The following is a 25,208-nucleotide window of genomic DNA, read 5'->3' as shown; positions in this document are numbered from 1 at the left end:
TGTTTCAGTCAATCTGCACCAGTACTTATTTGCATTGTTTCATTTTGAACTACTTGATGTTCAAATTTACCACCAAGGTTGTAAGCATTGGAATTCCCTTCTTTTTAAGGCAGCCCTTGAAATCTGCCTCTTCTGAGAATACTTAACCACCTATCCTAATACTTCCATATTAGGCTTGGTGTTAAAATTTGTTTGATAAAGCTCCTGTAATATGATTTCTGACATTTTAAAAGTTCTAATAAATGAAAGTTCAATTCAGCTTGTTAAGCAATGCTTTATTTACTTTACTGGCTCCTGATTTGATTTAGGAGTCCTTCGTGCAGTCAGCATATAAGTTGTGGAAACATGGACCCAGTGTAATTGATGACCTGGCCCATAGTTAGAATTCTGTGAGCAGTTTTTGCTGTTTCACTTTCTCCCATGCGCCCAATTCAACTGGCAAATGTGCCAAAATGGAGCAAGTGTGTACTTAAAAAAACTCATCTCTTTTGAGCCTTTTTGGCTGTCCTCCTAATACCTGCTTTGCTTTGATGATTTTTGTTTTGATTATGCTTGGATGAAGACAGAATTTTTCAATATTTTTTCAAAACACCTTGTTTACAAACAAGTTGTTGACTTTAATTATAGTAAGTTTTGATCTCTCAAGCAATGCTTTCTGCCTGACTGTCAAATTATTCTATTCTGACATTGACAAAATTATGAATAGATCTTAGTGAAGCAATTTAAAAAAAAATAGCCAATTAAGTATCAAAGATTTGCAGATAATATTGCTATGTATCAGTGTTAAGCTCACTAATTAAAACTCAGCTAAATGTTTAATTGGCCATCAGCCACTTCAGAAATGGCATTAACCCACCATTGCAGTTCTGACTTGGTCTGAGCAGTTTTTCATTTCTTGTTAACTGCTGCATTGTATGGTCCATAGATAGCAGTCAAAAACAGCTATTTTAAATCTTTAAATACAAGTCAGAGTTGCACAGAAAGAAGTAGTGCCTACTGGAACTTTAATCACTGGTTAATGACCACATATATATAACAACTCCAGTATATATTGCTTAATGATACAAGGAACAGCACCAAATTGAAGAATATGTAGAGTATATCCCATACAAGAAAACAGATGACTGATAATGGAAGTATATCAGATGTAGAGTAGATGGTCAGATATACACCAGTGACTTAAGTTAATGTACTTTACACAAAATTGCATTATTTTTGTAAATATACTACATTTTAACAGTATTGGAAATGGAGGATAGCCCATTCTGCACATATGCAGCTTACCCTTAGTCAAATCTGTTTAATCATAGTTTAATGCAAAAGGCTGCATCATGTATAAGATTGCTACCGTCCTCTACCAATTTTCTGTCACCATCATCAACATAAACATTGATGCAACACCTTTTTTTTAAGATAACTATCACAAGGCATTTAAATTAAAAAATGCTGTAATGTAAAATAGCTAGGGAAGCTGATCAAAATTGTGTTTGGAGAAAAACTGAGGATGTTTTTGAAAATAAGAACTTGTGTATCAAGATGAAAGAAATTTAGTACAAATGTTTCAGAAAACTGAAACAAGTGGTTGAACCATTGTGAAACAATGGCGAACAGTCAATGCCAGAGTGAGATGAGAAGACATCATGCTGAGGCATTGGGGGTCTATAATGTAAATGCAAAATATCTTGGATGCTAACAATCTGAAATGAAAGCAGAAAGTGCCTGGAAAAAATATCAACAGATCTTGCAGCATCTGGGGAAAGAGAAATGAAATTTATATTTTGAGTTTTATATGACGTGGATATCCCAGATTTTGACCCCCTGGCAAAGTTGACAGTTGATAAAAATGAGTGGACAGCAAAGCCATGGAACTATTTGTAAGTGCATGCAGGGATTTTCAACTCTGTATTGGTGGATCAAAAATCAATTGACGTCAGCAAAGATGAATGCTTGGTAAAGGGGTCTTTGAATAGGATAGGATGTTGGTGGAAATAAGAATAAACCCTTCAGTGCATTATGAAGAGATGGGTGTGAAAGGTAATGATGATGGATAAGATATGGCATTAGAAACTGGCAAGATTTATCAGTCCATTCAAGTAATATACCAGCTAATTTAGCTTGAGACCAGGGAAGCAGATGCTTGATGTTCATCTACAGAAAGTTCTACCTTATCCATCGTTTCATATCAGAGGATCTGAAACATTTGTGGTCATGTAGGAAGAAAGCTGAGTTTTCTCATCCTGCTGTTTGCATTCAGTGCATCAGTATATGAATGAGGAAAGGAGTGGTTGGGTGGGGATCAAAGTTAATCCTTTGTGTTCTTAAACTAACCTTTTTGGTGTTTGAGGGGAAAGTAATTCTATTTGAATAAATATGTGTGTAAACAACAGGGATGTTTCTACCAGTGGATCACAGTGGAGATGTATGGAAGGAGAGTGCAATACTTGGTGCAGGAGGAAAAGCAGGATTAATGTGCTATGGTTGCTGCTGCAAGTATTCTGTGGTAGGTCTGTTAAACGTTCTGTGCTACGGAAGACACACTAACCAGATGGAATAGGTTTGGACTGGAATGTTTGGAAGAGATGAGCAGAGTATTGAGTGATGAAAGCCTGCTTAGGACCTTTTGGAGAGGAGGGACAGATTACATAGGATAGTTTTTGCTATTTCTAAATTTAGTTTACATATTGCAAACTGAAGGGAGGGCTTCAGATATTTGGACAATTGGACTGCATTCTGGGGAAGGTGGGACCTGTATAAACAGGACGGGTTGCACCTGAACCAGAAGGGCACCAATATCCTGGGGGGTAGGTTTGCTAGCACTCTTCGGGGGGGTTTAAACTAATTTGGCAGGGGGATGGGATCTGGACTTGTAGTCCAGCAAGTAAGCTAGCTGTGTGTCAGGATGCCCAAGACTGTAGGGAGGCTGTGGAGAAGGTAGCACTGACAGGGACTACTTGCGGACACAGAGATGGGCTCAAGTGCATATACTTCAACGCAAGGAGTATCAGAAATAAGGTGGGTGAACTTAAGGCGTGGATCGGTACCTGGGACTACGATGTTGTGGCCATCACGGAAACATGGATAGATGAGGGACAGGAATGGCTGTTGGAGGTTCCTGGTTACAGATGTTTCAGTAAGATTAGGGAGGGTGGTAAAAAAGGAGGGGGGGTGGCATTGCTAATTAGAAATGGTATAACGGCTGCAGAAAGGAAGTTTGAGGGGGATCTGCCTCTGGAGGTAGTATGGGCTGAAGTCAGAAATAGGAAAGGTGCAGTCACCTTGTTGGGTGTTTATTATAGGCCCCCCAATAGCAGCAGAGATGTGGAGAAACAGATTGGGAAACAGATTTTGGAAAGGTGCAGAAGCCACAGGGTCGTAGTCATGGGCGACTTCAACTTCCCAAATATTGATTGGAAGCTCTTTAGATCAAGTAGATTGGATGGGGCGGTGTTTGTGCAGTGTGTCCAGGAAGCTTTTCTAACGCAGTATGTAGAGTGTCCAACCAGAGGGGAGGCCATGTTGGATTTGGTACTCGGTAATGAACCGGGACAAGTGGTGGGCTTGTTAGTGGGTGAACATTTTGGTGATGGTGACCACAATTCTGTGACTTTCACCTTGGTTATGGAGAGAAATAGGTGCGCACAACAAGGAAGATTTTACAATTGGGGGAAGGGAAATTACGATGCTGTAAGACAGGATTTGAGCAGCATATGTTGGGAGCATAGGCTGTCAGGGAAGGATGTGGTGGAAATGTGGGACTTTTTCAAGGAGCAGATACGACGTGTCCTTGATATGTATGTACCGATCAGGCAGGAAAGAAATGGTCGTGTGAGGGAGCCTTGGTTGACGAGGGAGGTTGAATGTCTAGTAAAGAGGAAGAAGGAGGCTTACATAAGGTTGAGGAAACAGGGTTCAGACAGAGCAGTGGAGGGATACAGGATAGCCAGAAGGGACCTGAAGAAAGGGATTAGGAGAGCTAAGAGAGGGCATGAAAAATCCTTGGCGGATAGGATCAAGGATAACCCCAAGGCATTCTATGCGTATGTGAGAAACCTGAGAATGACGAGAACGAGGGTAGGTCCGATCAAGGACAGTAGTGGGAGACTGTGTATTGAGTCGGAAGAGATAGGAGAGGTCTTGAACAAGTACTTCTCTTCAGTATTTACGAACGAGAGGGACCGTATTGTTGAAGAGGAGAATGTGAAACGGACTGATAAGCTAGAAGAGATACCTGTTAGGAAGGAAGATGTGTTGGACATTTTGAACAACTTGAGGATAGACAAGTCCCCCGGGCCTGACGGGATATATCCTAGGATTATGTGGGAAGCAAGAGAGGAAATTGCAGTACCGTTGGCAATGATCTTCTTGTCTTCACTGGCAACGGGGGTGGTACCAGGGGACTGGAGAGTAGCGAATGTTGTGCCCCTGTTCAAAAAAGGGAATAGGGATAACCCCGGGAATTACAGGCCAGTTAGTCTTACTTCTGTGGTAGGCAAAGTAATGGAAAGGGTACTGAGGGATAGGATTTATGAGTATCTGGAAAGACACTGCTTGATTAGGGACAGCCAGCACGGATTTGTGAGGGGTAGGTATTGCCTTACCAGTCTTATTGAATTCTTTGAGGAGGTGACCAAGCATGTGGATGAGGGTAGAGCAGTGGATGTAGTGTACATGGATTTTAGTAAGGCATTTGATAAGGTTTCCCATGGTAGGCTTATGCGGAAAGTCAGGAGGCATGGGATAGAGGGAAATTTGGCCAATTGGATAGAAAACTGGCTAACCGGTCGAAGTCAGAGAGTGGTGGTAGATGGTAAATATTCAGCCTGGAGCCCAGTTACAAGTGGAGTTCCGCAGGGATCAGTTCTGGGTCCTCTGCTGTTTGTAATTTTTATTAATGACTTAGATGAGGGAGTCGAAGGGTGGGTCAGTAAATTTGCAGATGATACGAAGATAGGTGGAGTTGTGGACAGTGAGGAGGGCTGTTGTCGGCTGCAGAGGGACTTAGATATGATGCAGAGCTGGGCTGAGGAGTGGCAGATGGAGTTCAACCCTGCCAAGTGTGAGGTTGTCCATTTTGGAAGAACAAATAAGAATGCGGAATACAGGGTTAATGGTAGGGTTCTTAGTCAGGTGGAGGAACAGAGGGATCTTGGGGTCTATGTACATAGATCTTTGAAGGTTGCCACTCAGGTGGATAGAGTTTGTAAGAAGGCCTATGGAGTATTATCGTTCATTAGCAGAGGGATTGAATTCAAGAGTCGTGAAGTGATGTTGCAGCTGTACAGAACTTTGGTTAGGCCACAGTTGGAGTACTGTGTGCAGTTCTGGTTGCCTCACTTTAGGAAAGATGTGGAAGCTTTGGAGACGGTGCAGAGAAGATTTACCAGGATGTTGCCTGGAATGGAGAGTAGGTCGTACGAGGATAGGCTGAGAGTTCTCTGCCTTTTCTCCTTGGAACGGCGAAGGATGAGGGGTGACTTGATAGAGGTTTATAAGATGATCAGAGGAATAGATAGAGTAGACAGTCAGAAACTTTTTCCCCGGGTACAACAGAGTGTTACAAGGGGACATAAATTTAAGGTGAAGGGTGGAAGGTATAGGGGAGATGTCAGGGGTGGGTTCTTTACCCAGAGAGTGGTGGGGGCATGGAATGCGCTGCCCGTGGGAGTGGTAGAGTCAGAATCATTGGCGACCTTTAAGCGGCATTTGGATAGGTACATGGATGGGTGCTTAATCTAGGTTAGAAGTTCGGCACAACATCGTGGGCCGAAGGGCCTGTTCTGTGCTGTATTGTTCTATGTTCTATGTTCTATGTTCAATTTAGAAATTGTGAGTAGTTACTTTGGTTCTTTGATATATAGGGGTATATTGACAATTGTTGAATTGTACAACATGCAGTAAAGTTTTTAAAAAAAGGTTAAATTGCACTTCCATGGAATTGCAGTATTTTTCTGTGTCGTTGTGGTTTTCTAGTCTGACATATACGGAGTGCAATTAGCTTTCACGAGAATAATCCTCTGAATGGTGGAATAATTCTATGAAGAGAGATTAAGGAGACCAGACTTATGTTTTCTAGAGTCTTTTAAAAGAAGTTAAGTAATTTCATTAAAACTTAATTATTTTCTCCAAGGTGAGCCTGGGACTTGTCTGCTCCAAACAGCTTTCATTCTCTTTTATTTTCTTCTACTTTTGCTCTTTTTTTCCTTTTTTTCAAAGCCTGGAAAGTGGCAGGTGAAGGAGAAGCTCTCTGACAGTGGCAGCAAAGCCAGGGCGAGCTGGACACAGCCCAGTCTAACCCAGGATTGCCTGGCGAGTGAGAAATAAATCTCAGGCTGGCTCCACTGGCCTGGACCCACAGGCTAGGCCGAGGTTCCAGGTCTGCAGCTAGGACCAGGCACCTGAAGGAGAAGAAAGATGGTCTCAGCCCTGTGTGCCGGTGTTGTTCCCATGTGGAGGTGGTCTTCATCTTTGTCCAGTTATTCCATCAGCCCGGCAGGCAGTCTCATTCAGGATTAGTGGTCTTGGCCTGGCATGGTGGTTGTCTTTGTTGCAGGCTTCTGGCCCAGTATTTCAGCAGCCTGGCGTGGCAGTCTGTCCCGGCTGTGTCTTCAGGGTATTCTATCATTCCTAAATCAGCTTTCTCTGAGCCCAGGATCTGTTAATTGAGCTGTGATGACCTTTTGTCTTAATGTTACTTTTCTTTATTAATATGCATGACTTATGTCATTGAATTCGGCACCTTGGTGGAGCGACTTATAAACTTTTCACTGTATTTTTTATATAAGGTACACATGACCGTAAATTTCTATTCTATTGTATTCTAAAGCATACGTTGCTGATAAGAGTTTTGTCAGAATAAATGTTTCCCTGGCTGGGAGTGTGGAGCGAGGAGACATTGTCTCAGAATAAAATGTAGGCCATAACATTGAAATAAGGAGGAATTTCTTCACTCAGACAATGGTGAATTCTAGCATTCTCTCCTCAGAAGACTGTGGAGGCTCAGTCATTGTGCATATTCAAAACAGACTTTGATAGGTTTAAAGGCATTAAAGGATGGTGTGGAAAAAGAGTTATGGTCAAATTTCAGCCATGATTAAGTTAATTTGAAACATTTATTATGTCTCCAATTTCCTGCGAGCAATATTGAATATAACGACCATGTCAATTTAATTTCTTCCTCTTGTCTTGATATCTTCTTTGTCTTTGCACAGTGCAAAAATAAGAAGTGTATAAGGAAATTTCCTGTCAAAAGTTAGGAAAAGCAGATCAATTGTTGCTATTTTCCCTCCTGTGCCACCTGCTGTCAGTGCTGACTGGATGTGTCTCTGCTTGTATTTAACCGATTATTCTTCTGAAACAGAACTCTGATCTTAATTCCAGTAGCCTTGTTTCTATTGCAATCTGTTATATAAATGTGAATTCTAACAGATTATTTGGTGAACTTGCAGTAAAAGCACACTGTGTGATGTGACCATTGTTGCTGAGGATGTGGAAATTGAAGCACATCGTATTGTCCTGGCAGCCTGCAGTCCTTATTTCTGTGCCATGTTTACAGGTACTCGTTTGTTTTTGTTTGTAATTGTTAATACTTTCTCAATTTTGTGGAGATTTTGCTAAAATATTCTAGAATCTGCTTTTACAGCAGAGGGAGGCAGCTGCTTGTTAATTCCTCAGTGACACTGCATTTTATTTCTGTGGATCGTGATTTATTATAACTTTGGAATAGGGCTTGTTAACTACAGTAATGAAAAATAATGCTCTAGATTTAGCCAGCTGCAACATAACCTGAAATTATGCTGGGCAAGGGGCTTTTGTTGAAGACTATCAAGTGGCATTTACTACTTTGAATCAATGTCTATTTACTTGGACTGATGAGAACACGGCAGAGTTAGTTGTAGTGCCTCACGTTATCAAATACTTGATTGATTGAGAGATCTGATGGTGGATATGAATAATGCAACTTGTGGGAAGTACTAGAGCTCATTGGCATCAGTGAAGTCATAAATAGCAAATACTTGATGCCTTAAGAGAAGGTGAAGTGAAAATTTATAAAGAAATAGGCACACAGTCCCACACATTCTTCTATACTTATGAATCTCAGATCTAGACATGCCAATGAGAGAAGTGCTGATTGAAAGCTTGGAACTTCTCAATGGGAGGGAGAGAAAATATGTTATTCCATGATCCACCAATGAATTTCTAGCTTGGTTGAGAAGCTGTAATGGAAGATATCAAGCCCAGATTTTTAAATTTAATTTTATTTTCTCCTGTCCTAAAAGTCACTGTCGCCCCCTGGAAAATTGTTTCAAAAGTACTGACAACCTTTACTTTGTACAAGTAGTCATTCTGATAATTTTAAGCTGACAAGGGGAGTGTGGACAGCAGCACTGTGAGGTTTCACATCCATGATTCATTATGCAAGTGATTTCCACCATACTCCCACTTTTTGCATTTATGAGATCCTTCACAACTGATATGAAGTAATTTTGAATTGTGTGGCAGGGTCAAAAATTGCTCCTGTTCTGGTTGATCACACTCCAATGTCCATGATCCCTGAAAACTCTACTCTAGTATTTATTCTCGGGGACAAGTCCAGTTTTTGATGGCAGCTAACTTGAAGATAAATACTGCTCCTAGATTTTCCCTCAGCTCTAATCTTCCTCAGTTGCATCAAACAACATTGGTTCTTGCTTTTCAAATGCTGCTGTACTGAAGTATTACTGCTCACTGGTTTCTTTGGAGTCCACTTTTATATGCAGCCATTGATATTCCTATTTTCCCAGGATGACTACGGAGTCCCTCGCTCCAACCACAAATGCAAATTTGGAGCAGAAGTAGCCCATTCAACTCTTCAAGCATTCTCTTTTGCTAACTCATTCGTGGCTGATGTGTTTGTGTTCGGAATTTCACATTCCCATCTATCCACAACAACCTTTCATTCCCTTGCTTAACAGAATCGATCTAGCTCTGCCTTAAATGTTTCATGACTTCTCGTTCAACACTTTGAGGTGGAGTTGCAATATTGCACAATCCTTTGAGAGAAAAAGAAAATTGCCTCATTTTTGTCCTAAAAGGGCATGCATTAAAATCTCTAGAACCTTCTGCACTTGTTCTCTGTTTAAATAATACTTTGCTCTTTTATTCTTACTGCTGAAATGAATAAATTTCCAGCATTATAACCTTATTATAATCCATCTGCCAGATTTTGGTCCATGAATCTAAACTGTTGTCATTAGCCTGCATCCTTGTTATCTTATCCTCACAAATTCTTTTAGCTTTTTTTACATATTCCAGAGTTTTCTTTTTGTGTTGATTCTAACAGAGCTATGCAACTGCTAAAAAGCAGCACACCTAACACAGATTCTGCCTTGGACTGTGTCTCTTTCTCCAACTATGTGTCCCTGAACTGCTTTTTCAGTGAACCAAACTGTGAGTGAGCTATTGAAACACTTGGAATAAGCTGTACCCCATCGCAAATTGTTGAAGTCCTCCAATTTGCTGCAGTGAGGAAAATCCCCACTTCCAACTGAAGTATATCTTTTCACTTTGTAAAGTCTCTAAATTGAAGCACATTTGTTGAGATCCAATTGGGTCATGTGTCACCTAGCAAATCTACATTAGATTGTGGGCTAATTGCTAATGCCAGTACTGATGTTCCAAGACTAGGTATGAAGAAATGCTGAAGTAACAGGTAAATTAATCTTTGGTAAGAATTTCTTGTTATATACCTAAATTCACAAAAAAGTTTTTTTTGTGTGTTTCATGGTGATAATTTGTGCAGTAATTAGTTAATGCAATTTTTCTGAATGAAAGCATTGTAAACTTTACAATATTAATCACGGATTTCAGATTTTAGGGTAAGGGTTGTATTAGGCATTTAATTTGCTGTCTCAACACCGCTGCACTGTTAATATGATTCGGAGATGCTGGTGTTGGACTGGGGTGTACAAAGTTAAAAATCACACAACACCAGGTTATAGTCCAACAATTTTAATTGGAAGCACACTAGTTTTCGGAGTGACGCTCCTTCATCAGGTGATTGTCCTGATGACAACCACCTGATGAAGGAGCGTCGCTCTGAAAGCTAGTGTGCTTCCAATTAAACCTGTTGGACTATAACCTGGTGTTGTGTGATTTTTAACTTTGCCCTGTTAATAGGCTGACAGAATCAAGGAAACAAGGCATTACCTATAATTTTTATGACCCAGAGTCCTTAGTCTCAGTTGGGCCTAGTTTACCCCTGCCGCTCTTGGATACCCAATTGTGATTGGCTTGACAGCAACAATGTCTAAGGTCTTTAGCTTAGTCTCCCGCTAAGGCATTTCCTCTTGAATATTAAGGTACATTGTATGCCTGAGCGTTTTGAAGATCCTGATGCAGTGATCAGTTGACCTGAGCTGAGTGACAGAGAGGTTATTATAATGGTTATCCATTATGGAACTCTGAAAGTCTTTACAAACAGTCAGGATTTCCAAAGCTACTTGATTCTTCCATGACATGTTCTGGAAAATGGGTTGATGGATGAGTGTAGTTTTATTGTGTTTTGACCTTTTTTGTCCTGTTTTACAAGTGAATTAATATTTTGAATTACCCGAAAATGGCAAGTATGAACTAGTATCCGCAGAAGAGAAGGTTCCAAACACTTCAAAGCCTTTGTAATATGAATTATTTTATGTTATACATTACAATTTATGATTTGAGAATATTTTTAACTGGATAGCAATAGATTAATTTGTCAGTAGTTAGCAGAAAGATTTGTGGTGTATCCTAATATATGCCTTGAAAGTGAGCATTATGTTCTGACAGGCTGACCGCAGATCCACTACACTTCCACCCACCTCATCTACTGTGTCCATTGCTCTCAATGTGTTCTCCTGTACATCGGGGAGACAGGACGCAAACTCGTAGAACATTTCATCTCTGGGACGCATGCACCAAACAACCCCAATACCCTGTGGCGGACGCTTCAACTCCTCCTCCCACTCTCCCAAGAACGTGCAAGTCCTGGACCACCTCCATCAGCAAATCAAAGCCTTTCCTATCTATCCAACTTCCTTCTCATCTACCCTGTCCACCCTCCCCACCAACCAATCATAATTACCCCTAACATGCATCACCTATCGCCTTGCCAGATACCTTTCTCCTCCTCCACCCCCCCATTTATCTGTCAATCACTTTTTTCCCCTCCACCTTCCTGATGAAGGGATTATGCCTGAGACATCGACTCTTCTCCTCGGATGCTGTCTGACCTGCTGTGCTTTTCCAGCACCATATTTTTCAAACCCCCCCGCCCCCCCACTTTCTGACTGCAAAGGCAATGGCTTGGTCAGCAGCTTCCCATACCACTTTTGAAACACCAGGGGCCAGAATTTCCAGCATCAAGAGTGGTGATGTATTGAGCTTTAATTGTGTGTGTATGTGTTAATTACCCTAACGCAGCCTAGAATTATTAGTCTTTTCAATCTCTGGTTTAACTAGGGGATTAGCAATGTAACCCATGCTGCTTGCTTTACACATCCAGCCCACCAGCCTGACTGCACACTCCTTTGACTTAGATCCCTGCCTGATGCCACAGCTACCAGCCATGCACCTTACCACACCTCTAAGGCTTTGTTATTTTGGCTCAGAAGCCTTAGCGCACAAAAGGGTGGGCAGGTAAAAGGTGCCTCCCTCCATTCTTGAAGAGAGGCGTTCTATCTGTTACTCTTCTGTCTGACAGAACCTTTCAGAAATGTAGTGAATATTTTATAGACACATTGGAAACACAGAACAGAAACAGACCATTTGGCTTAATCCATATATTCCAGCTTTTACACTCTGACTGATTCTCCTCCCATCCTTCCTCATGTAGGTCTATTACCATAACCTTCTATTCCCATTAGTCGCATGCTTGCCCTAGACATCGCTTAAGTCCAGCAATAAAATTTGTCTTAATCTCTTGCAGTAGTAGCAACTTGACACCACTCAGATGACTGAAGTAAAAAAACATTATTCTGAATTATTGATGTGATTTCTTTTAGTACTCTCTGCAGTCAGCTCCAGTGACTGGGACATCCCTGCTGTTTGGAAGATCTGACTGCGTGCTTCCTTTTCTCCTGCATCTCCACTGGACTCTTGTACATCCACCACATCTGAAGTTTTTAAAATTGATGCTATTCCATGGAATGAATTATTTTGATCAATATGGCAATGTCTTTTATTTTTTAAAAAAACAAACCATTATCTGGGATTTATTTAGAGATGAATAGAATTAAAAAATATAGAATTACGCTAAATTTGTGTAAAACTTTATTTAGACTGTATTTGGAGCAGTTCTATGTTGCTATCTCAATGGAAGGACATAAAAGTATTGGACAGGAAGGATAAAAGACTACAGGGATTATACAAAGCTGGAAAGATATACCTATCTGGAAAGGGTCAAATGCAGAATAAATCTTTTCTTGCCTAAGGTGAACGATAGAGAACTAAAATTCTGAAAATATTTATAAGCATAATAAACACAGTGCTTTCATTTGTCAGGAAGCTGGAGGCCATCAAAATAAGATAGTCACAAGAAATCACATCAATAGTTCAGAATAATGTTTTTTTACTTAGTCATCTGAGTTGTGTCAAGTTGCTACTACAGTGAGAGATTGAGGGAAATTTTATCGCTGCATTTAAGCGATGTCTAGGGCAAGCATGCGACTAATGGGAATAGAAGGTTATGGTAATAGACCTACATGAGGAAGGATGGGAGGAGAATCAGTCGGAGTGTAAAAGCTGGAATATATAGATTAAGCCAAATGGTCTGTTTTTGTGCTGTGATTCCAATGTGACTATGAAATATTAACTACATTCCTAAAAGGTTCTGTCAGACAGAAGAGTAACAGATAGAATCCCTCTCTTCAAGAATGGAGGGAGGCAGAAAACAGGAAGCTATAAGCTAGTTAGCGCAACATCTGTAGTGGGGAAATTATTGGAACTGATTATTAAAGAGGTAATTTCTAGGTACTTAGAAAAAACTAAGGCAGTCAGGAAGAGTCAGCATGGTTTTATGAAATGGAAGCCATATTTCAGTAATTTGAGATTTCCTTTGAATATGTAACATACTCTGTGGATAAAGCAAAACCTGTCACTGTACTCAATTGGATTTCCAGAAACCTTTTGATGTGGTACTTCGTCAAAAGCCTGTTACGGAAAGTAAAAGTTCATAGTGTATTAGCTTTTATAAGAGAGACACTGGCTCGTTGGTAGAAAACTGAGTATGCAACATAGGTTCTTGCCTGATTGGCAGGATGTGACAAATAGAGTCCTGCTGAGATCTGTATCAAGGTCTCAACATTTTCGACCTAACTGAATGACTTAGATGAGGGCAGCGGCTGCATGTGGCTAAATCTGCAGATGATGCAAAGATAAGCGAGAAGGAGATGGGAAGGAGGTTGAGTAAGAGAACGGAAATCTGGCCAATGAAATATAATGTGGGGAAAATATGAAGCCGTTCACTTTGGCAGGAAGAATGAAAAAGCAGAGGCTTATGAGGATAGCTTAGACTGGCTCATTCCACAAGACTTTAGAAGAATGTGGAGTGACTTGATTGAAGTTGTAAGGACCTGAATAGCTTTGATGAAATGGATGTGGCAAAGGTGTTTCCTCTTTAATCCAGAATTAGGGAACGTTGGTTTAAATTGAGGATCAACCTTTTATGAGAGGTGATGTAATTTATTTTTCTCGATTAGAATTTTGCGAGTATGTTACACTGCTATAGAAGGTGGGGGTTATTGAATTCTTTTATGGCAGAGGTAGATAGGTTCTTGTTAGGGAAGGGAATCAAAGATTATGGGGTTAAATGGAAATGTGTAATTTGAAACACAAACTGATCACACAAACATCATTTTACCATAGAGCAGGCTCAACAGTCCGAATGGCCTATTTGTGATCCTGTTTCCTTTGTTTCTAAATTCATCAAATGGGAAATGGAGTTGCTGTGGACTTGAACTTTCTTGTGTATTTGTGGAAGTCTTGCTCAAATTAATTCAAGTTATATCACTTTCACTTCAGCAAAAATACCACTCCAAATGTTTGAGTCTTGGAGCATGAAATGATTTAAAGTATGTGATAAACAGTTTTGCCTCTGCAAAGAATGTAATTGTTTTTTGTTTTGCAGGAGACATGGCTGAAAGTAAAGCAAAGAAAGTCGAGATAAAAGACATAGATGGACACACACTAAGTAAACTAATTGATTATATATACACTGCTGAAGTAGAAGTCAATGAAGAGAATGTGCAGGTAATGTACACCCACAGGGCACTACTGAAGACCCAGAAAGGAATGTTCCATTCAATTGTATAACATTCTCTCCTGGAATGGAAAATTTACAAACTTAAACATTTTGGCTTGAATATTTGCATCTGAATTAGGTGTGTCTTTTCTGGGGAGGGAGGAGGTTGGTTTTGAATTTGAGTTTCACGGCAGGCATCCTCAGAAGGAGTGCTGAGGCTTTCCAATTTGAAGGTGGGTCAGATGATGGCCTACTTTGATGCATCAGCACATTGTCAAAGCTATGAAATTTTACAATAAAACTAAATATTACTCCAGCCCCTAACCGTTCACACCTCTTTGTTCCCTCGACTTGCCCACATAACCCTCCATGCCAACTTATACTCCACCTACCCTCTGTGACCCCTTGTACTCTCTATGCCAACAAATCCCTCTCTTCCTGGCCTTTTATAGTCCCTGTGCTATCTGTGCCTCATGTCAACACATTCCTGCCCCAAGCTACCACCCATTTTCCATTAATTCTCAATGCCAACTCACCTGTATCCATCATTGATATGCCCAATGTACATTTTAAGATTAAATAAATTCTTATGTTTATTGATTAATTCGCTACTTTTTAAAATCAGGCACATTTAGACATTTGCATCACGGTTAGACTTTTATTACTTTAGGCAATTCTAAAAACAAGCATTGAGTTTTATAGTCTCACTTCAAGGAGTTTATAAATAATTAGGAGCTTTCGATCAAATGCATGGGAGCACTTTCACCTGCAAGATCCCTTCCCAACAGCACACTATTCTGTCCTTGAACTAAATTGCCATTCTTTCAATGTTCCTGAGTGAAAATCCTAGAATTCACTTCCTGACGCTATTGTGGTTGTATGTACACCCCAAAATTGCAGTGGTTCAAGACCTCGGTTTGCTACTATGTCCTCTCAGTCAATTAAGGATGGGCAATAAATGCAACTCCCATATTCAGTGAACAAATTTTAAACTGCACTAAAGCAGTTAAGGTAGCCATTTGTGGTCATGCTGTCTGTAAACTGTGTGATGTCTTCCCCACAACCACGTGCATTGAAATAGATACCACACTTCAAAAATATTTCATTACCTGCAACATGCTGTGGAAAAAATTGACAAGGTAGAAAGCCTTCTATAAAACATTCTTTTCATTTATTTTGAATTTTTTGTAATACATAAAGTCTTAGTTCTTCCATTTAATATGTTGTCGCTAGATACCTGAGTCCACTTCTGGTATCAATGGGCAGCCCAATTTGTCTTTTATTGGCTGATCTTGAATAGAGTTACTATTCTTCTAAGTTGAGAAACAGCTAAGTAACTCTTGTATTTAGATCAGGAAAATGTTTTTAAATGCTTTTAAGAAAATAGTTTATCTCTGAACTATAAAAAAAATTATAAAAGTTGTCTGGAAAGGAAGCCACCTGGACTTTGCAGCAATTATGACTTAATGGATTCACAAAGAAAATATTGAACACAGTATGAGAGAAGAGGTATGGATTGTCACATAAGACATTGCTTTGTGATCACAGATTATCACTTCCAATTTGAAAATAAGACTTACCTATATATGTACTGTTATTTCTCTGAAATCGTGGGCTGAAGGGCCTGTTCTGTGCTGTACTGTTCTATGTTCTATGTCCTATGTTCTAATACAATGAGCAGGAAAGTTGAGACAAGTAGGATTGTCCATAAACTGCAGTACACCACCTTTTAAAGAAATCCTTTTTTGATTGAAAAATCAGTGTCAACTTGTTTTGTACTGCTTTTAGTTATTTTACCTGAGCGAGTTTGTCAGTGGGATTCTGTGACCCGGTTAACGTATTTGTATGGAAAGCAATATGTCTTTTATAATCAGGCCTACTTAACCTTAGCTATATCCTAGGTGAAACTAGTGGAATTTTCAAGTGAGCCTGACTTTCAACCAGTCTTGACTCTGATTTTGGCATTATGACAGCAAATGTACAGCTGAAAGAAGTGCTTTGGACTCCTGTCAGAATTCTTCTCTTGTCCAGGATGGGTGAAACCCATGTAGAAACTGTTACACTTCAAATTCCCTTTTCTGCCCTCAAAGGTCCCGATTTTAGGCCCAAAATTGGCCAGAATTTCTTGGATGTGATAATTTTGTCTGACTTTGAACTATACTATTGGCATAAAAATGTAATTGCATTACTTATACATGACGACATCAGATTGGATGTGGCATGAATTTTGACCATTTCTTTTCTTTGTAGAATGATATGTTATGCGATCTAACATTAAGAATTTTTACTTTGCAGAAATAATTGCTTATAGAAATGCTGTCAAGAGCTGCAAAATTAAACTTCCTGCTGGGTTATAGTGCAGGAAATGAGCAAATGTAAGAGGTTATGAATCAATGACAATGTAAGTGATTAAAGTGTTGTGTGGGGGTGTGTGTGTTAGTGGTGGCTGATCTGAAATTCCATACTTCATATGAACTATAGGTTCTGAAACAGTGATTTTAAACTGCCAGGCTGTGAACAAATCCTAATTTTGTTTTTTTCCTTGTACAGCTGGCCTTGTTGGCAAGCACTTCCTCTCATCTCTTTTAAAGGAAATGAGTAGATTGCTGGAGGATATCCTGTGCAACCATAGTTACTATGCCATTAAACTTAACCCCAAAGAATATCTTTTTATATAACTCAAACTCCTGTTAAGATTTTGTTCATTATTGTTTCCTAGGAATGACTAGTTTCCTTCATGTTTTTGTTATTGATGTCAGTTAGAATATTTAAAGAATGTATTTCTCTTATTGACATAGAGTCATAGAGATGTACAGCATGGAAACACACCGTTTGGTCCAACACATCCATGCCTACCAGATATCTTAAATTAATCAAGTCCCATTTGCCAGCATTTGGCCCATTTCCCTCTAAACCCTATGTAGTGTGAATTAAATTTTTTTGGGAGATGATCAGTTTTGCAGTGGACACAATGAAATTGGGGAAAAAAAACATATTGTACTAGTTTCCTTAATGGTGCAGTGACTTCATCTAGAGACTTGCTAAACCAAGCAGACATGGGTGGTTAATAAAAGCGAAATACTGCAAATGCTAGAAATCTGAAATGAAAGCAGAAGGTCCTGGTGAACTCAGCAGGTCTGGTAGCATTTTGGAGAAAGAAACATAATGTTTCAAGTCCAATATTACTACTTAAGAACTGAAGAGGACTGGAAAATAGGTTTTATATTGTTGACACTGTGGGAGGATGAGCAGATGGTGAGGGTGCCCACAGCATAGGGCAAAAGGGCGTGCTAATGATAGTGAAAGCACTCTATATATGCAGATTGGTTATTTGGATGTGAATGGTAGAAAATAGGCCTGTGCTAAGAGCAAACCCATGCAAACAAGATAATACAAGAGTTGGGGTATAATCAAAATGGAGGATGCTTCATGTTCTGAAGAGTGGAAAATGAGTTGTTACTCCTCCCACTTGCATTGGGCTTCACCTGGAGCATTACAGCATGCCTTGGACAGAAATGTTTGCATGAGAGAAAGATAGCAAGCAACTGAAAGGTCATGGTCATTCTTACAGACAGAATAGAGGAATTTTGCAAGGTGGTCAGCAGATCTGCACTGGGTGTTGCCAAAGTAGAGGAGCAGCATTGTAAGCTGTAAATATAGTAGGCTAGATTTAAAGAAGTACATATAAATTGTTGCTTCACCCAGAAATTGTTTGAGGAAGGAGGCGCTAAAAGGGCAAATGATGCATTTTCTGCAACTATTTATGTGATGCCATCAGCAGGGTGAAGGGGTTTTGGAGTGACAAATGATTGGACCAGGATGTTGCAGAGAGAAGAGTCCCTGCACAATGTTGACAAGAGAAGGGGCAGAAAGATATTTGGTGTGGATGCTGGAAATAGCAGAGGATGATTCTTTTGAATGTAGAGGCTGGTGGGTTGAAAAGTGAGGTTGAGGGGATACCTTATTGTTCTGGGCGAGAGGAGAATGGGTAAGGTCAGAATGATGAAAAAGCATTGGACGTGGCCGAGGGCCCAATCAGCCAGGATCTGGAAAGTTGACTGTTCAAATTCCTGAATGTTCTTGGCATTAGTTGACTTCAGACAGTGTGGTATAGGATGCCACTGTGAGGTTGAGTATCTGGATTGGATGATGCAATAATGTATCTGCTTGTGAAAATTATTCATTGATTTCTGCTTTGTCAATATAATTCCTCTTGCATTCAAGTAACTGCTTTCATTCTCATCTATGCACGTGTGAAAATGATGGCAGCCTGGATGAAGAACCTAAAGGACATCCATGGAATCATGTTGCAACATTGAGTCTCTCCTTTAGGGAGAAGTGAATGTGAAATCATTGGCCTGAGTGAAATCTGCTTTTATTTTGCACAAAGTGCTTTTGCGACAAGAGAATACTTCGTGATTGGAAATGTTTGGATATGCTTAAACTTGATAAGGTACCAGGGCAGAATTAAATGCATCCCAAGGATAATGAACAATTTGGAAATTGCAGAGGTGCTGACAATTATCTTGCAGTTTTCCATGGATTTGGGGATCAGGCCAGAGGATTTTAAACTACAAACATTACACCCTTGTTCAAAAAAGATTGTAAAGAAAAGCCCAGCAATTATAGACCAGTCAGTTAAGCCTCAGTGCTGGGGCAACCTCCTAGAAATAGTTATTCTAAATGGAACACATTGAAGCATGTGGATTGATTCAGAAGATTCTGCATATATTTGTTAAGGGAAAATTTTACCTTTTATAAGTTGCTGGAGGTTTTGAAGAGACAACAGAAGGGGTTAATGAGGGGAACGGCTGTTGATATGGTGTATGAGTATTTGAAAAGGGCATTGTTAGTGCTACATGGGAGGCTTGAGAAAAGTTAGAAATCATGGAATAAAACAGATAGTAGCAATGTTGGTACAAAATTGTCAAAGGCATTAGGGAACTGTAATAGTTAATGGGTTGTTTTCAGGCTAGAAGAGCATTTGTAGTGGTATCCTTTGGTGCCGGTGTTAAGACCCTTCCTTTTCTTCAATATATAGATATTATATAGAACTTGGTGCACAGGGAATAATTTCAAAGTTTGTGGATTAATTAAAACTTGAGAGAATTATAAACTTTGAGGAGAGCAGCGTAGAACTTCAAAAGGGTGTATTCTTGCATTAGTGGAGTGATGGATAGTTGATAGATAAAGTTCAGACAAGATAAATGTGAAGTGATGTATTTTTGTGCAGGAGCAGGGAGTTTATATTCTAAGTCATTTAAGGTGATAGGTTATTTTAAGAAAAAGTGCTGGAGAAATTCAGCAGGTCTGCCAGAATCTGTGGAGATAGAAAGAGTTAATGTTTCATATCCTGTTCAGGACAGCTAGAGTGAGGTGTTAATACAATACTCTAAGCTTCATAACAGGTTTAGAGAGTACAAGAGTGAGGAGGTTATAATGAACTTGCATAAGACACTGGTTAGACCTCAGCTGGACTGTTGTTTACAGTTCTGGATACCACATTTGTAGGATGATTTGGAGATTCCAGTGTTGGACTGGGGTGTGCAAAGTTAAAAATCACACAACACTAGGTTATCGTCCAACAGGTTTATTTGGAAGGACTAGCTTTCGGAGCGCTGCTCCTTCATCAGGTGATTGTGGAGCTCCGAAAGCTAGTGCTTCCAAATAAACCTGTTGGACTATAACCTGGTGTTGTGTAATTTTTTTTAACATTTTGTAGGAAAAATGCAAATGCATTGAAGAGTGTACAGCAGATTTGAGATTTCTGCACGTTGAACCCCCCTTGGATTCATGATTATGAACTTCATGATGGCGTTGTCTTTGGATGTCAAGGGGTGTTGTCATGCTCGCTCTGAATATGGTACTTGTTCAATCAAGCATTACTTACAGTTTATCAATATAAGTCAGAATGTTTTTGATGTCTTCCTGCGAGGGATTGCAAATGGAATTAAATGCTCTGCTTTCATCAGCAAATATAGTCACTTCTATTCTTATCTTTGTGGGAACTTCATTGAAGAAATGGCCAAAGATAGTGAGGCCTAGGATCCATCTCGCAGGAACTCTTGCAGTAATTTCCTGGAGCTGGGATTATTCCCCACAAGCCTCAGCTATTTTCCTTTATGATAAATATGACTTCAGCTAACAGGAAATTTTTCCCTTTATTCCTGTTGACTAATAATTTTGAAGGGCTCCTTGATTCTACACTCAGTCAAGTATTGTCCGCATGTCAGGAAAGTAGCCTTTTATCCCCCTTTGGAATTCACCTGTTTTGACCACCAAAGGTGTAATGAAGTCTGGAGCCAAGTGGCTCTGGTGAGTGCAAACTTGAATCTCCATGAGCATGTTATTTATGAATAATGCTTATGTACAATTTGGCATGAGTGCTGCTAGTTCTAGAGCACAAGTCTTCTGTGCATAGCCATGATGTTTGGGATCATTGGATAGAGCAATACATTCAGCTGCTCCTTGACATAATCTCGAGCTGAAGACTGGCCTTTGTTAATGTGAGGGAATTAGCAGCTTTTCCTTTACTCACTTGTGAGGTTTGGGCATCGCTGACTGGGCCACCATTTATTGCCTATCCCTAGTTGCCCTTGAGAAGATGCTGGAGAGCTGCCTTTTTTGAACTGCTACAGTGTATGTGCTGTAGGTAGACCCGTAATACTGTTAAAAGGAAATTCCAGGATTTTGACCTGATGACACTGAAGGAATGGCATTATATTTCCAAGTCAGGATAGAGTGTAGCTTGGAGGGGAACTTGCAGGTGATGGTGTTTCCATATATTTGCTGTCCTTTTAGATGAAAGTCCTGGACGGTTTGGACCGAAGGGTCTGTTTCCATGCTGTACATCTCTATGACTGTATGGTTGTGGGTTTGGAAGGTGCTGTCCAAGGATCTTTGGTGAATTTCTGCAATGCATTTTGTAATTCGTACGCACAACTGCTACTGAGCATTGGTGGTGGGGGGAGTGAATGTCTGTGGGCGTGGTGCTCATCAAGCACTTTGCTCTATCCTGAATGATGTCAAGTTTCTTGAGTGTTGTTGGAGCTGCAAGTAGGGAGTATTCCATCACAATCCTGACTTATGCTGTGTAGCTGGTGCATTGGCTTTGGGGAGTGTGGAGGTTAATCAACACAGCATTCTGAGCCTTTGACCTGCTCTTGTAGCTACTGTGTTTATATGACAAGTCCAGTTGAGCTTCTGGTCAACAATAACCCCTCAGGATGTTGATAGTGGGGATTCAGTGATGGAGACATCATTGAATGTCATGGAGTGGTGGTTAGATTGTGTCTGTTATTGGAAATATTCATTGCCTGGCATTTGTGTGGTATGAATATTACTTGTAAGCCCCAGTCTGGGTACTTTCTGGATCTTATCACATTTTAACATGGACTGTTTCAGTATGTGATGAGTTGTGAAACCTGCTGATCATTGTTCAACCATCAACAAGCATTCCAATTCTGACCACCTGATGAATTGAAGGTTATTGATAAAGCAACTGGAGATGGTTGGGCCTAGAACACCACCCTGAGGAACTCATGCAGAGGTGTCCTGGAATGGAGTTGAATGACCTTCAGTAACCTTAACTATCTTCCGATATGTCAATTATAATTCCAATCAATGGAGGGTTTGACTTTGATTTGTATTGATTCTAATTTTGCTCGGGTTGCTTGATGATACATTAGGTCAAATGTGGCCTTGACCTCAAGGGCAGTCACTTTCACCTCAACTCTGGAATTCAGTTCTTTTGTTTATATTTGAACCAAGACTGTAATGAGGTCAGGAGCTAAGTGGCTCTGGCAGAAACCAAGCAGCACATTATTGCTGAACAGGTGCTGCTTGATAGCACTGTTGCCAACACCTTATTGACGATCAAGGGTCGACTAATGGGGTGATGATTAGCCTTCCTGCTGAAGGTGTTCACAAACTCTTCAGTCTTCTCTTTTGTCATTGACATGTTGGGCTCTGTCATCATTGAGGTTGGAGTGTCCATGGAGTTCCGTCCTTCTGTTAATTGTTTGGCCACCAGCATTGAAAATTGGGTATGGCAAATTTGCAGACCTTTGATCTGCTTGTTTGGTTTTGGGCATGACTCACACTGTTTATTATGCTGCTTGAGATGTTGAATATGCATGTAGACCAGCACTGATGCTGAGTAGCACCAGTGTGTACTATCTACAAGTTGCATTGCAGAAATTCATCAAAGATCCTCAGTAGTGCTGCAAACCTATGACCACTTTCATCTGGAAGGGCAAGGGCAGCAGATACATAGGAACACCATCAACTCCAAATTCCCCTCTAACCTACTCACTATCCTGACTTGGAAATATATTACTGTTCTCTCACTATCGCTGGTCAAAATCCTGGAACTCCTCCCCCTCCCCACCCTGTCACATCACAGGAGGTGGACTGCATCAGTTCAAGAAGGCAGCTCACCACCACCTTCTCAAGAACAAGAAGAGACTGGCAATAAATGCTGGCCAGCCAGCGATGCCCACATCCCACAAATGAATAATGTTGTCTTTTTACTTTTCTAAATTGCAGTCGATACAATCCTAGCCTTTCCTCCATAGGAAGCCCAGCCCATTTGGAATATTAGTCTAGTAAACCTTTTCTGAAATGCTTCCAATGCATTTCCATCCTTCCAATAAAGTAACTGATGCTTTGCAGTGCACGGTGCCCTGTATAACTGAAGCATAACTTCCCTGCTTAATATTCCATTCTTCTCACGATAGACGATAACATTGTTTGTTTTCTTTTGTTTTATTTGAACAAATACAGAAAGTTTGAAATTGCTCTTCAGTGTTGATTCACCAACTATGGTCCAGGCTGCCCTGGTTTGCCTCCCTTCTGTTTTGAAATAAATGTAGTTGGCAAGATCACATACTTGGACTCAACAATGCTGACAAGGATCGGGCAGGGGTTTCTTTGGTTCACTTTTACTACTTGGGGCCCATGGCAGCATGATCTTAACTTTTAATTCCCAAAACACCTTGTCTTAGCAATACATGGCATCCAGCTATATCAACATAGTAGTTCATTGGGCACCACTGTGGATTATCAGACCACCAACATATTGAATGGACTTGACCCTCTGGTCTCGGGCTTTTCTGGAAACCACCACCTTTAGCCTCTATCCTTACTTTCCATAATGAAGCAAAGAACACAATGGCAGGCTTTACAAACTGCTAGGCCTATTAAAGTGTAGGGATTCTGCCTGAGCAATAGCACGAAGCCCTTTAGCGGCAATCTTTTCAGCATATAGCCTCTGGAAACTGAATCACTTCTGAACAGCACAGTCAGTTCACAGATTTAGTTACCTTTCTCACCCAGTATATTTTACCTAAGGGAAGCTGGCATAATCAGTTGCTGTTCATGCACTAAAAAGTTGTCTCTGAGTCTGAAATGCTGTTGCTGCTTCGGGTGGTCTAGATAGCCTTCAATTCAACATTGCTGATGTGTAGTACAATCTTGATTACTCTTTTTTGTTCTTGTTGAATTTGTTTGAGCTCCTTTTAGCTCGTTGCCTGTTGGTTTTACTTTGCCATATAAAATATGTTTTTATACCATCGTGGGTCATCTCATTCAATTTTTTTTTTCTTTTTGGCTTCCACCAAGGGTCTAAGAAGACCTGTGAAGTCTTCTGCCAGTTACCCCTTGACTGGTTGCTTGGCAGTGGTTTCTTCCTACATCAGTTGGAACTTTCTGAATTCCTCCTACCAAGAATATTTTGAGACACGCAGTGGGCTCAAATGAAAAGTCTTCATTGTGAATTATGTATACATTGTTGACTGTCTTACATTATTTGAGTTGCCTTGTTACTTGTAATATATCTTTGATCTTGGGAGTTATTCCACCTAGACTATGTAATTTCATTTCTTTGGCCTGTAACTTATATTTCTTCAGCTATTGCATTTGATCTGATAGAACAGTGACACTCAACTCTTGATAAAGATTATAATTAATGAGATGTCCATTGACATTAACAGATTTTGTCAAACGCAACTCAGTTGAATCACCAATTCTCCCTAGAATGCCTTGATTAGCTTTTCTAATGGTCATTGCTCTAATATCTTGAATTCCTTGTATGTGTAACTGCCATTGTTTCTGTGAAGCAGAAATGATGCAGTACATCTGCACGTTTTCTAAAAACAATCTATAGTTTTACAGATAGCCTTTTTTTTAGTTAAAGCTGGGCACTGCTTGTGTTTTCCGGATTTTTTTGTTCCACAGTGCTGACAGTTTCTTTTGATACCTGCTGTTTGGTCTACCCTTTTTTGGCATGTCATTTCTGACTCTCTGGAGTGTTTATAGTTTATAAGCTTGTGTTTATCCTCTCAGAATATATCTCAGTCTTCCTGATGTTTGCTTCCAGAATAATTTGAAGAGCTTTGTCTGAAATTAAATCATCTTGGATATATAAATCTCACAAGGCTCATCAATAATTCTGTTTTCCACCAACGTGTAGAGATCATTAATTAAATTTATCTACAGATTCCTATGAATGCTAAACATCTCTGTTTAAATCTTACCCTTTCAAGAATTTTGCTTTTCCTCTGATTAAAGTAATTATCAGGAGCTTGAAAAATTTTTTCCAAAGGTATCTCTGCCTAAATTTATATTTTGGTGATTTATAACATAAGCCACTGAAGGTTCTCTTCAATTCAGCAGTGTATTTACTTGTTCAGTTTGAGATTAATTTAATTTCAAAGCAATTCTGTACCTTTAAAAGCTGTTTTTTCTAAGATATCCAATCCTGTTCTGTTTCACTGATCTGATACTAAACCTTTTAAGGTATGATTTCTTCTTCAATTTTCCTAATATGGTGATTATTCTTCCATTTAAAGCTGTTTTAAATCTGTAGTATTTCAATGCTATTGTAATCTACTGGAATTTTAGATTTAATTTGTAATATGTCAATAATATTTTAATCCTCCTGTAAGATATGAAT

General features: G+C 39.8%; 1 protein-coding gene and 1 pseudogene across 12 annotated transcripts in view; one reads left to right on the top strand and one right to left on the bottom strand.

The window, feature by feature from the left end:
- The window catches only part of LOC140492064 (kelch-like protein 3), a 119,385-nt gene that overhangs the window by 26,906 nt on the left and 67,271 nt on the right, over window positions 1-25,208 (top strand). For 11 of the 12 annotated variants that reach the window (XM_072590730.1, XM_072590740.1, XM_072590732.1 and 8 more), the window contains exons 3-4: window positions 7,446-7,552; window positions 14,141-14,262. In XM_072590730.1, the coding sequence (XP_072446831.1) occupies window positions 7,446-7,552; window positions 14,141-14,262 (229 nt within the window). The remainder of the gene's footprint in view (window positions 1-7,445; window positions 7,553-14,140; window positions 14,263-25,208) is intronic. The other variant, XM_072590741.1, reaches the window with a different exon arrangement.
- On the bottom strand, window positions 23,075-23,837 carry LOC140492283 (small ribosomal subunit protein uS3B-like; annotated as a pseudogene).

The sequence above is a fragment of the Chiloscyllium punctatum genome, chromosome 20 (assembly GCF_047496795.1).
Source record: "Chiloscyllium punctatum isolate Juve2018m chromosome 20, sChiPun1.3, whole genome shotgun sequence".
NCBI classification, from domain to species: Eukaryota; Metazoa; Chordata; class Chondrichthyes; order Orectolobiformes; family Hemiscylliidae; genus Chiloscyllium; species Chiloscyllium punctatum.
The sequence above is the reverse complement of the archived record's forward strand: the minus strand, read 5'-3'. Positions and strand labels throughout refer to the sequence as shown.